The 12,616-nt window shown below is 58.5% G+C and overlaps 1 protein-coding gene across 1 annotated transcript; it reads right to left on the reverse strand.

The window, feature by feature from the left end:
• Nucleotides 1-5,901: 5,901 nt before the first annotated feature.
• On the reverse strand, nucleotides 5,902-10,257 carry MADCAM1 (mucosal vascular addressin cell adhesion molecule 1). Its single transcript, XM_032147626.2, has 4 exons — nucleotides 10,185-10,257; nucleotides 9,493-9,777; nucleotides 8,788-9,111; nucleotides 5,902-6,331 (listed from the first exon to the last, which is right to left on the reverse strand). Exons 1-4 carry the CDS (start codon nucleotides 10,234-10,236, stop codon nucleotides 6,030-6,032), a joined length of 963 nt encoding a protein of 320 aa, XP_032003517.1. The 5' UTR covers nucleotides 10,237-10,257; the 3' UTR covers nucleotides 5,902-6,029.
• Between the last annotated feature and the right edge of the window lie 2,359 nt (nucleotides 10,258-12,616).

Below are 12,616 nucleotides of genomic sequence, written 5' to 3' on the forward strand. Positions count from 1 at the left end.
CCCCATCCCTCCCATCATCCTTCCCATCATCCTTCCCCATCATCCTTCCCATCATCCTTCCCCATCCTTCCCCATCATCCTTCCCCATCATCCTTCTCCATCATCCTTCCCATCATCCTTCCCCATCATCCTTCCTGTCATCCTTCCCCATCATCCTTCCCAGCATGTGACGCCCTCTCCCGGCACCGCCCGCGTTTTGCTCTCCCAGATGTCACCAGAGGGCGCCTGTGAGCTCTGATTGGGATGCGTCCCTGCCCACAGCTCTCACGTCACCCACGTCCCCACAGTCCACAGGCCGTGCAGGACCCGCCACATCAGCTTCCTCCCGGCTCCTCTTCTCCTCGCTCACGCTGCTCCAGCTGCACCGGCCTCGTCGCTGTTTCTCCTACACACCAGGCAGGTCCTGCCCCAGGGCCTCTGTGCGTGCAGTGCCTGTCATGCTGGAATGCTTCCCCCGCCTCCCGAGCTCGGCTTCTCCTCTGGTCTCTGCTGGAGCGTCACCTTCTCAGTGAGGCTGCCGACCTCCCAGTTCACATCGCAGACGCTCACACCACCAACCACCCTGTGGCTGACCGACCGTCAGTGACGGCCTGAGACCGTCATTACTGCAGTTACTACTGTTACTGCCTGAGATCATCATTACAAGACTGAACGAAGGGACAAATGTAGAAAATGATAACAAGAAACAAAAGAAATATTTATGTATGTATGTATGTATGTATGTATGTATGTATGTATTTTGAGACCGGGTCTTGCTCTGTCTCCCAAGCTGGAGTGCAGTGGCGTGATCTCGGCTCACTGCAACCTCTGCCTCCCGGGTTGAAGCGATTCTCCTGTCTCGCCCTCCCGAGTAGCTGGGACTACAGGCATGTGCCACCACACCCGGCTGATTTTTTGTATTTTTAGTAGAGATGGGGTTTCACCGTGTTAGCCAGGATGGTCTGGAGCTCCTGACCTCGTGATCTGCCCGCCTCGGCCTCCCAAAGTGCTGGGATTACAGGCATGAGCCACCGCGCCCGGCCTTGAAACTTTTAAATAGAAATGAAAACTTAAAAGTAACTATTTTAAAGGAAGGGCAACACGGGGAAGAAGAAGAGAGAAAAAAGAGAGAGGAAGGGGCCAGGCGCGGTGGCTCACACCTATAAACCCGGCACTTTGGGAGGCTGAGGCGGGCAGATCACAAGGTCAGGAGATCGAGACCAGCCTGGCCAACATGGAGAAACCCCGTCTCTACTAAAAATACAAAATGAGCCGGGCGTGGTTGCGCATGCCTGTAATCCCAGCTACGCAAGAGGCTGAGGCAGGAGGATCACTTGAACCTGGGAGACAGAGGTTGCGCCACTGCACTCCAGCCTGGGCAACAAGAGTGAAACTCTGTCTCAAAAAAAAAGAAAAGAAAAAAAGAAGAAAAGAACTCCCTGCTCCTAGAGGGCAAAGGCAGCTTCCTGAGCTTCATACAGCCCTTAGTATTCATTGGGTAACAAGAGCAGGGAGGAGGAGGTAACGATTGAGCAGCTGCTTAATGGATCACAGGTTCATATTGTTACTGACAGGCTTCAATTATGCCTAATCATAAGAAACATTTGTGCCTGGGTGGTGGCAGCCCTCTGCAGCCCTTCTGCGTGGCAGACGCAGTTTGTCAGTTTGCCAACATTCTGCATTTAATGGGACAGTTTGCTGTTTACTCATCTAGTGGTATACGGAGTTGATCAGGCCCTCACTCTTTCAGTCTCCAACACCCGCCTGCGCCCACGTTTCCTCCATAGCACGACGTGCCCTCTGCACTCACGTAAGTTTCACTTATCTGCCCGCCTGTCTCGAAGGGAAAGGGAGGACGAGGAACTTGTGTGTTTTGTCTCCTCCTGTTTTCCCAGCACCTGAGCGGGGCCTGGCCCCAAATAAACACTGGCTGAATTCCTAATGACGGCGAGAATAAGGGTCTCGGGAGCACCGACGGCGTCACCTCCCAGGACACCGAGGCCCGGCAGTGACGTCCCTCGCCTGCAGCCGGCAGCTGGGCGGGTGGACGTGGGACCGGCGCCTGGCTTCTCATCCAGTCCAGCCTCCCTTTTTTTCACTGTGGGGATTTAGTCTCTTCTGTCGAACAGGCAGGATTAAAATCAGGGCTCATTTGCATGTGTGTTGAATTCATTTGCATCTCATTTGCAAGCTCTTTGCTTGGCAGTTGTGACATGCTCTGAGCTGAAGACAGAGTTGATAGAATCTGGTGCGATCAGATCAGAAGGGGACTGGAGGCTGGAGGGGCCCCAGCTGGTTCTGGCGAGGCTGCCGGCCCTCAGCGTCCTCACAGCAACACCGGGTCGGCTTGGCCGGCTTCCCGTCCTGTCTTCCCTGTGTTAGCTTTTGGTTCCACCCCACGTAAAATGGGGAAACGAAGGCAGGTGGGGCCGAGTCCTGGCTGGAACCTGGTTGTAGGGTTCTGACAGCCCAAGTCACAGAGGGGAAACTGAGTCAATTGGGGCCGAGTCCCGGCTGGAACCAAGGTCTCTGGCTGTCTGCCCTTAGTGGCTGTGCGGTGTGGCCTGGACCTGGTGACCCGGATGTGAGGAGGGATGGGGTTGGGGGAAGATCTTCTAGGCCCTCGTCCCCTCTGTCTCTCTAGCCCTGGGAGCCCCTGGGGTCCTGCACTTCGGCTGGTTTTGGTGAAGGAGCAGCTTTGTCCGAGGGAGGTTGGGGTGTTTCCTCCTTTCTCCCTCCTCAGCACCCATCCCTGCTGTGGCTCTGGAGTTTGTGCTGCCTCTGGAAACAAGCAAATGGTGTGTCCAGGGTTGGGCAGTGACAGGGCCTGTGGCTGAGCCTCGTGACTGAGGAAGGGGCCAGCGAGGTTGGTTTGCTGGCAGAGGCATCTCAGGTAGAGAGAGCTCAGGCAGAGCCCGAGGTGGAGACCGTCTTAGGGGCTCGAGGGAGGGAAAGCAGGTCCGGATGGTCAGAGTAGAGCGGCAAAGGGCAAGGAGCAGGACGAGAGAGCAGGGGGAGGTGGGGACGAGGCCGTGCAGGGCCTGTGTGCGGCGTGGTGGCAGGCGCCTGCAGTACCAGCTACTCGGGAGGCTGAAGTAGGAGAATGGCATGAACCCAGGAGGCGGAGCTTGCAGTGAGCCGAGATCGCGCCACTGGACTCCAGCCTGGGCGACAGAGCAAGACTCTGTCTCAAAAATAAATAAGTACATAAATAAAAATAAAGACCAGCTTTTTTTGAGTGGGGAGGAGGCGTTCTTTTTTTCTCTCTCTTTTTTTATTTTGATGTGGAGTCTCACTCTGTCACTCGGGCTGGAGTGCAGTGGTGTGATCTCGGCTCAGGGAAACCTCCACCTCCCGGGTTCAAGCGATTCTCCCGCCTCAGCCTCCTGTGTGGCTGGGATTACAGACATGCACCACTGTGCCCAGCTAATTTTTTAATTTTTAGTAGAGACTAGGTTTCATCATGGTGGCCAGGCCGGTCTCGAACTCCTGATCTCAAGTGAGCCGCCCGCCTCGGCCTCCCAGAGTGCTGGGATTACAGGCGTGAGCCACCGCGCCCGGCCAAGGGATTATTTCCACAGTGTTCAATTCCATGGATTTCTACTGTTATCTTTACGATCTTCCTTATACTTCCTCTTGTTTTCCTAGCTTCTTAGGTGGAAACTTAGGCCCAGGCTGGAGTGCAGTGGCACAGTCTTGGCTCACTGCAGCCTTGACCTCCTTAGGCTCAAGCAATCGTCTCACCTCAGCCTCCTGAGTAGCTGGGATTACAGGCACACACTACCACTCCCAGATGATTTTTGTATTTTTTATAGAGACTGGGTTTCACCATGTTGCCTAGGCTGGTCTTGAACTCCTGAGCTGAAGTAATCTGCTTGCCTTGGCCTCCCAAAGTGCTGGGATTACGGGTGTGAGCCGCTGTGCCCAGCCTTCTTTTCTCATATAAAAATTTAAAGGAACCATTTTCCCTCTAAGCACTTCTTTAGCTGCATCCTACACAGTTTAATATGTTGAATTTTTATGGTCATTTAGTTTGAAAATTTTCTAACTTCCTTTGTGATTACTTCTTTGATGCATGGGTTATTTAGAAGTATGTTGTTTAACTTCTAAATATATTTGGGGGATCCTGGATATCTTATTGTTGGTGTTTCTATTTTAATTCCTTTTTCACCAGATAATATGATCTGTAAGTTTCAAAAGTTTGATATGTAATAAGACTTGTTTTATGATCCTTTATGTAGACTATACCATTTTGGTTAAAAAGTTTTAAAACATTATGCAATACATTAAAATTACATTGCAGGGTGAATTGTATAATTGTATGGTATGTGAATTATATCGATAAAACTGTTAAAAATTACACTGCAGGCTGGGCATGATGCCTCACACCTGCAATCCCAGCACTTTGGGAAGCTGAGGTGTGTGGATCACCTGAGGTCAGGAGTTTGAAACCAGCCTGGCCAACATGGTGAAACCCCGTCTCTACTAAAAATACAAAAAAATTAGCTGGACATGGTGTTATGTGCCTGTAATTAGCTACTAAAAATACAAAAAATTAGCTAGACGTGGTGGTGCATGCCTGTAATCCCAGCTACTCGGGAGGCTGAGGCAGGAGAATTGCTTGAACCCTAGAAGCGGAGGTTGCAGTGAGCCGAGATTGCGCCACTGCACTCCAGCCTGGGCGAGGGAGCAAGACTCCGTCTCAAAAAAAAAAAAAAAAAAAAAAAAAAATTAGCCAGGCGTGGTGAAACCCCATCTCTACTAAAAATACAAAAATTAGCCGGGCATGGTGATGGGTGCCTGTAATCCCAGCAATTCAGGAGGCTGAGGCAGGAGAATCACTTGAACCCAGGAGGTGGAGGTTGCAATGAGTGGAGATTGCACCACTGCACTCTAGCCCTGGGGGACAGGGCGAGACTCTGTCTCAAAAAAAAAAAAAAAAAAAAAAAAAAAAAGAAAGAAATTAGCTATGTGGCCGCATTCTGTTTCTGCTTGTATTCCAAAGATTGTTCTAGTCTACAAGGCTTAGAATTTACCAAGTGCCTGTGCCTTGACATCTACACAGTCCCTGAGGTTTACAGAAAGGACCCACAGTTAAGAGAAGCCCACTGGACAGATGGGGAAACCAAGGCTGGACAGACGGGGAAACTGAGGCTGGACAGATGGGGAAACCGAGGCTGGGCAGACAGGGAAACCGAGGCTGGAGAGATGGGGAAACCGAGGCTGGAGAGACGGGGAAACTGAGGCTGGGCAGACGGGGAAACCGAGGCTGGGCAGACGGGGAAACCGAGGCTGGAAAGATGGGGAAACCGAGGCTGGGCAGATGGGGAAACCGAGGCTGGACAGACGGGGAAACCGAGGCTGGAAAGACGGGGAAACCGAGGCTGGAAAGTTGGGGAAACCGAGGCTGGGCAGACGGGGAAACCGAGGCTGGGCAGACGGGGAAACCAAGCCTGGAGAGACGGAGAAACCGAGGCTGGGCAGACGGGGAAACCGAGGCTGGGCAGACGGGGAAACCGAGGCTGGAGAGACGGGGAAACCGAGGCTGGAAAGATGGGGAAACCCAGGCTGGAAAGATGGGGAAACTGAGGCTGGACAGACGGGGAAAACGAGGCTGGAAAGATGGGGAAACTGAGGCTGGACAGACGGGGAAACCGAGGCTGGAGAGACGGGAAAACCGAGGCTGGAAAGATGGGGAAACCGAGGCTGGAAAGATGGGGAAACTGAGGCTGGACAGACGGGGAAACCGAGGCTGGAGAGACGGGAAAACCGAGGCTGGAAAGATGGGGAAACCGAGGCTGGAAAGATGGGGAAACTGAGGCTGGACAGACGGGGAAAACGAGGCTGGAAAGATGGGGAAACTGAGGCTGGACAGACGGGGAAACCGCAGACGGGGAAACCGAGGCTGGAGAGACGGGGAAACCGAGGCTGGACAGACGGGGAAAACGAGGCTGGAAAGATGGGGAAACTGAGGCTGGACAGACGGGGAAACCGAGGCTGGAAAGATAGGGAAACCGAGGCTGGGCAGGGCAATTTCTTGTCTAAAGTCTTCATCCAAGGAACCTCTCGCTGCCAGCCCTTCCCACCCTCCCTGCCTGCAGGGACCAGAACTCACAGCCTGTTGGGATCACTTCTCCCTGCGTGGGCCCAGCCTGGCAGATCTCAGGGCGGCAAGTCCTGGTGGAGCCTGGGCTCCTGGGGCTGTGTGTGGAGCCCTGCTGGGAGGTGGTCTCCGGGGAGGTCGTGTCAGGAGGTTCCAGGGAGGTTGTGTTGGGAAGCTCCGGGGAGGTCGTGTCAGGAGGTTCCGGGGAGGTCGTGTCAGGAGGTTCCGGGGAGGTCGGGCCGTGCAGGACTGGAAACAGAGTGAGGGCTTTTTTTCTCTGCTGCCCCAGGCCTGCCTCTCCTGCCTCAGTCTCCGCATCTGGATGAAGGGCTTGGACCAGAACCCCTCCAAGCCCCTTCCCTGGACCACTCTGGTGAGTCACATTTCCATTTATTCTTTTTTTTTTTGAGACGAAGTTTTGCTCTTGTTACCCAGGCTGGAGTGCAGTGGCGAAATCTCAGCTCACCACAACCTCTGCTTCCCAGGTTCAAGCGATTCCCCTGCCTCAGCCTCTGGAGCTGAGATCACAGGCATGCGCCACCACACCCGGCTAATTTTGTATTTTTAGTAGAGACGGGGTTTCTCCACGTTGGTCAGGCTGGCCTTCAACTCCCAACCTCAGGTGATCTACCCGCCTCGGCCTCCCAAAGTGCTGGGATTACAAGCATGAGCCACCGCGCCTGGCCATGTCTAATTTTTGTATTTTTAATAGAGATGGGGTTCCACTATGTTGGCCAGGCTGGTCTTGAACTCCTGACCTCAGGTAATCCACCCACCTCAGCCTCCCAAAGTGCTGGGATTACAGGCGTGAGCCCAGCCTAAAGCCTAGAATTTATAAAGTGCTTTGAAATCCCCACGGTCCCTGAAATTTACAAAGGATCCACGGTCAGGGAAGTCCACTGGACAGATGGGAAAACTGAGGCACCACAGGGTGCAGGATGGAAGTCCGGGCATTGCAGGGCCCCCACTCACTGGCAACATCACCCCAGCAGGCTCCTTAATCTCCACGTGCCTCAGTTTCCTCAACTGTCAAAGGGGTGAGAGTCACCTCTTTGAGCTGCCCTGAGAGTGAGTGGGTGCCGCGTTCATTATGATGGGCTGTGGACGGAGCAGAGTTGGGAGGAGGCTGGTGTGGAGAGAGGAGCTGCTTGGAGGCTTTCTGCCCTGGCCTTCTGCTCCATCCCCTGTGGGACTGATGGGGAGGCTGAGGCCCGTGAGGGCCCGTGTTCTGTAAAATATCCCTCAAATCCAGCCTCCTCTCTGCCCACCCCAGCCCCACCCTCACCGCCAAGACCTCCCGGGTCTCCCAGCTTCTGCTCCATGCCCGGGAGCCCTTTGCTTGAAACTCATGACCTCACGTCCATTAACATGGGTATCAGGGTGCCCCGTGGGAGGACAAATCTCTCTTTCTTTAGTGGGAGAAGCTGGCAGGGGCTTTGGGATTGGACAGGGCACGAAGGGAGCACCTCCTGGGCACCGGCCACGTTAAATGTCTTCATCCGAGCATTCCGCAAAGGTTTATTGAGCACCTGCTATGCACCAAGGCCTGTTTTAGCTTCTGTGGACACAGCCGTGCGCAAGACATGATTCCCACCTTGGGAGCCACAGTGGGAGAAGGTCATGGAAAAGACAGAGAATGTACGGGATTGGGGAATGTCAGATGTTATCCAAGGTGTCAAGAAACAAAACAGAAGGGAAAGGGGGCTCACACGCGTGTGCGTGTTTGTACGCACGTGTGCGTGTGTGCCTGTTTGTACGCGCGTGTGGGTGTTTGTACGCGCGTGTGCGTGTGTGCCTGTTTGTACGCGCGTGTGGGTGTGCCTGTTTGTACGCGCGTGTGCGTGTTTGTACGCGCGTGTGGGTGTGCGTGTTTGTACGCGTGTGTGTGTGTCTTTACTCGTGTGTGCTTGTGTGCCTATGTTTGTACACGTTTGTGTGTGTGTGTGTCTGTTTGTACACGCGTGTGCTTGTGTGCGTGTTTGTACACGTGTGTCTGTACACGTGTGTGCTTGTGTGCCTGTTTGTACACGTGTGTGTGTCTGTTTGTACACGTGTGTGCTTGTGTGCCTGTTTGTACACGTGTGTGTGTCTGTACACGTGTGTGCTTGTGTGCCTGTTTGTACACGTGTGTGTGTCTGTTTGTACACGTGTGTGCTTGTGTGCCTATGTTTGTACACGTTGAGGATCGGGGGTTGACCCTTTAAACGGGAATCCAGGGAAGCCTCACGGAGGAGGCAGCATTCTACAGAGACCTGAGGGGAGGAGAGAGCCGTGGAAAGATCCGGAAGAAGGGTATTCCAGGCAGAGGGCACAGCCGTGCAAAGGCCCCGGGGCAGGATCACGCCTGGCGTGTTGGAGGAACAGCGAGGAGGCCCGTGTGGTTGGAGTAGAATGAGGAGGGGGGAAAGGGTGGAGGGAGGGCAGGAAGGGGACAGGGCAGGTCGTGCAGGTTCCCGTGGGCGGCGGGGAGGACTTGGGCTTTGACCCCGAGGCAGGAGCCACGGAGCGCTGTGGGCAGGGAAGGGGTGGGACCTGTGCTGCGGGGCAGGTGCTGGGTAATACACGTTGAGTTGATGAATGTCGCTCTGGCTGCGTGGGGGAATCCAGTCCTCCCAGCGCCCCACAGCACAGGTGCTGCCCCCCGTCCCGAAGTGCTTGTCAAGGCTGGCGAGCGGGTGGGTCTCCAGGGCACCGAGCGGACTCACCGGGGATGGCCTGGCGGTGGCTGAGCTCCAAGCCGGGCAGCCTCATCGTGGCCTGGCAGTAGAGGGCGGGCGGGACAGGGGTCCCCAGGGGCGGCAGCCGCCAGCGCTCTGTCACCCTGAACAGCACGTCCTCGTCCTCCTGGGGCTCCTCTTCCTCCATCTCCGGACCCAGGGCCTGCGCCCCCTCCAGTTCCTGGCCCCCCAGGAGCAGGGAGAAGGAGAGCGCGTTGGGGTCCCCGGGCGTGACCTTGTGGGCCGTACAGGCCACCTCCGGGTCACCAGGCGCCAGGACTGCCGGGGAGACGGTCAGCTGGTCCGGGAAGGCTGTGATGGAGGGTCGGGGGTGAGGGCTGAGCCCAGAGTCAGGGCTGGACGGGATGGAGGGGCCGGAGCCCGGAGGGGGCTTGGAGATGGGGCCAAGGATGCGTGGGGGCTGCTGATGAACAGGCAGTGGGGACGGCCTGTACCCAGGCCCCGTGACCCCACCCTGGGAGGCTGGAATAGACTGGAGAATGGGCCAGGGCCGGCCCTGGGAGGGTTGGGGTGAGTTGGGGGGAGGCGAAGGCTGGGGACCTGGGTTCGGGGAGCTGCGCCTGGACCCGGGACCCGGCCCGCAATCTGGGAGGCTTCCAGGAAGAGGTGGCGTTGGGAAGGAGCCGTGAGTCCAAGGGTCAGAGAGAGGCAGGGCGCGGGGGGACGCCTTACCGTACACAAGGAGCTGCACGGTGTGCTGGAAGGTGCGGCCCCAGCAGGAGCCCACGCACACGCGCGTCCCGGCCGCCGACAGCGAAGCGTTGCGCACGGTGAGGACGCTGCGGCCCGTGTCCGACTGCACCGCGCCCAGGCTGGTGTCCAGGCCCCGCCACTGCACCGCGGCCCCGCGGTCGGAGCAGGTCAGGCGGCAGGTGAGCTGGCGCGACGCGCCCAGGGCCACGGCCACCACCGGCTCCGGGGGCTCCACCTGCAGGGGCTTCACCTGGAGAGACTGGCCTGCGGCGACCGCGGCTCTCGCTCAGCCGCGCGGAGTCCCGGACCCCGCCCCGACCCCTCCCTGCGTCCCGCTCCACCCCGGACCCCCGTCCCGCCTCTGCCCGGTTCCCGGACCCTCCGCTCCACCCCCGGACCCCCGCCCCGCCGCTACCCGGACTCCCAGGCTCGGTCCCTGAACCCCGCCCCGACCGCCGCCTCTGCCCCAGTCCCCCAAACCCCAGCTGCCTGGAGCCAGTTTCGCTGCGGGTCAGAGGGCCGCGCGGAGCCCCCCAACTTCCCCTCTCAGCCCCTGCCTCCTCCGAGCCCCCTCCCCCCTCCTGCGCCCCCTCCACTCTCCTGAGCCCCCTCCCCTCTCCTAAGCCCCCTCCTAACTCACTCCTCTCTCCCGCGCCCCCTCCCATGCTCACCGAGGAGGAGCCCCAGAAGCCCCGCCAGCAGGAGGGCCAGTCCCCAATCCATGCTCAGTCCCCTCTGTCCCGAGGCCGCGGTGAAGCCGCTTAAATAGCGGCGCCCGCTCCTTCCCGCCGCCCCGCGACCCCGCTCCAGCTGCTCCCCGGGGGCTTCCCAAGGGGCTTTCCCGGCCTGACCCCCGACCCTGGAGGCGGCAGAGAGGCAGGGGCTGGGGGCCAAAGATGGGGCGGGGGCCCCAGGGCCACTCAGGACGGGCGGGCAGGAAGGTCTGGGTCTGTTCCAGGCCTCGTTTTCTGGGACGGGAAGATCGCAGACGGAGGCCGGAGGGTCGAGGTCAAGTGCATGGAAGTGGGACAGAGGCCGGGCAGCGCTGCCTCCGCCCCGACGGCGGGTCCCCTGCACTTTTTCTTTTTTTTTTTGAGTTTCGCTCTTGCTGCCCAGGCTGGAGTGCAATGGTGCGATCTCAGCTCACTGCAACCTCTGCCTCCCGGGTTCAAGCGAGTCTCCTGCCTCAGCCTCCCGAGTAGCTAGGATTACAGGCATGTGTCATCACGCCTGGTTAATTTTGTATCTTTAGTAGAGACAGGCGTTCTCCATGTTGGTCAGACTGGCCTCGAACTCGCGACCTCAGGTGATCCGCCCACCTCGGCCTCCCAAAGTGCGGAGATTACAGGCATGAGCCACCGCGCCCAGCCCGCCTGCACTTTCCCGGGCGGCCGCACAGGGGCGGTGGAGAGCAGCCGCGCCCTGCTCCGGAGCTGCGGGCCGGGTCTTGTGCGCTGGGGTCTCCTGGGGGTCAGGTGAAGGTCGCTGGGGATGGAGGCCCCCTGGGCTGAAGTCTCCTGGCCGTGGGGGAGCTGTGAGACCCTCCAGGACGTGGGACAAGTCACCCCATCTCTGAGCCTGGCTTCCTTCCATCACACGGCAGAGGCCGCCCACCTAGCAGGCCTGGCTGGGGCCTTGGAGCCCGAGGCGGGACTGCCTCTGTTCCTTGGTCTACACTGAGACCTGGATCTCGGTCCACAAGAGGGATCTGGAAGGGATGCTGGCTGGGCCCCCACTCACAGCTGCCATCAGGGAGTCCTGGGAACCTCAGCTTCCAAACACACTGGAATCCACCATCTGTCCCTCCAAGCCCCCCACACTTCCGGTTCTGCTTCCCGTTCTGTTTCCACTTGTGGCTTGTTTACCCCCCTGCACCACCGGGACCCTCCCAGGGCCTCTGGGCCTCTGCCCGGGCTGCTCCTCACCTTACCCAGGTTCTGCCCACCCCCTCACCCCCCGCCCTCCTCCACTGTGGTTTCCAGGGTGCTCTCCTCCAAGCTCAATGAAGGCCTGTGGTGGCAGTCGTGATGGCTGGCTCCCCTCTACCCAGGGGCCCGTCCCTGTGACCCTGGACCCCATGCACCGCAGGCACGTGGGAATAAAATAATGGAGCATTCCTGATGACCTCAGGGTCTGTCTGTGCCTGTTTCCCTGGGCATGGAATAAAAAGCAGCAGCCAGTCCATGTGGTTCCAAGCATTGCCAATTGGCTTACCTGTCAGAGGAGGGAAACTGAGGCCCACAGGAGGGTCTGGGACCAGAGGAGGGAAACTGAGGCCCAGGGGCAGGGCTGGGACCAGAGGAGGGAAACTGAGGCCCAGAGGAGAGGCTGGGATCAGAGGAGGCTGAGATCCAGGGGAGGGCCTGGGTGCAAAGGAGGGAAACTGAGGCCTAGGGGAGGGGCTGGGTGCAGAGGAGGCAAAATGAGGCTCAGGGGAGGGGCTGGGTGCTGAGGAGGGAAACTGAGGGTCAGAGGAGGGGCTGGGTGCAAAGGAGAGAAACTGAGGTCTAGAGGAGGGAAACTGAGGCCCGGGGTGGGGAAACAGTCCCCTCGGAGGTGAGGGCCCAGGTGTGTGACCTCACAGCCCTGTCTCCCTGGGCCCCATCCCCCTCCTGCCCAGGCTGGTGCCGGGAAAGGCCTTACCGGAAGGCAGACTCCAAGAAGAGGCCCTCCCCAGGCCGGAGGTGCAGGCCCTTCCCGGGAAGCTGGGCCCTTAACCCGGGCGGGGGGCAGCAGGCCTGGTGAATGGGCTGTTTCCCAGCCCCTGACCCCACTTCCTGCAGGTGGGGAAGGGCCACTGGGCGCCAGGAGGGCCGCGGCCCCTTGCAGGGTGTGTCCCAGCTCTCCAGGGCCCTGTCCTGCGCCCGCCCGCTGGGTCATGCGTGGTGATCATGCCACTCACAGTCCCCATGTGCCGAGCCCTTACATCCACAGGCTTGTGGGGGCGGGGACACGACAAAGCTGGGGTCCCCCTGGGGACAGGGCAGGTGGGATGGACACAGGAAGGAGGAGGGAGGGTTCCCAGAGGCAGAGGGACCCGCAGGTTTAGACGGCCAGAGGTGGGGAAGGCGGGGGTGAGGGAGACACAGAGACAGAGAGAGAG

This window comes from Hylobates moloch, unplaced genomic scaffold (genome assembly GCF_009828535.3).
Source record: "Hylobates moloch isolate HMO894 unplaced genomic scaffold, HMol_V3 SCAFFOLD_512, whole genome shotgun sequence".
Classification (NCBI taxonomy): Eukaryota; Metazoa; Chordata; class Mammalia; order Primates; family Hylobatidae; genus Hylobates; species Hylobates moloch.

Coding starts and splice junctions, on each gene's coding strand:
- MADCAM1 (XM_032147626.2), bottom strand. CDS start 10,236: ATGGATTGGGGACTGGCCCTCCTGCTGGCGGGGCTTCTGGGGCTCCTC. Junction 9,112..9,492: donor CGTGCAGCTCCTTGTGTACG/GTAAGGCGTCCC, acceptor CCTCCATCACAG/CCTTCCCGGACCAGCTGACC. Junction 6,332..8,787: donor CCACCGCCAGGCCATCCCCG/GTGAGTCCGCTC, acceptor CTCTGTTTCCAG/TCCTGCACGGCCCGACCTCC.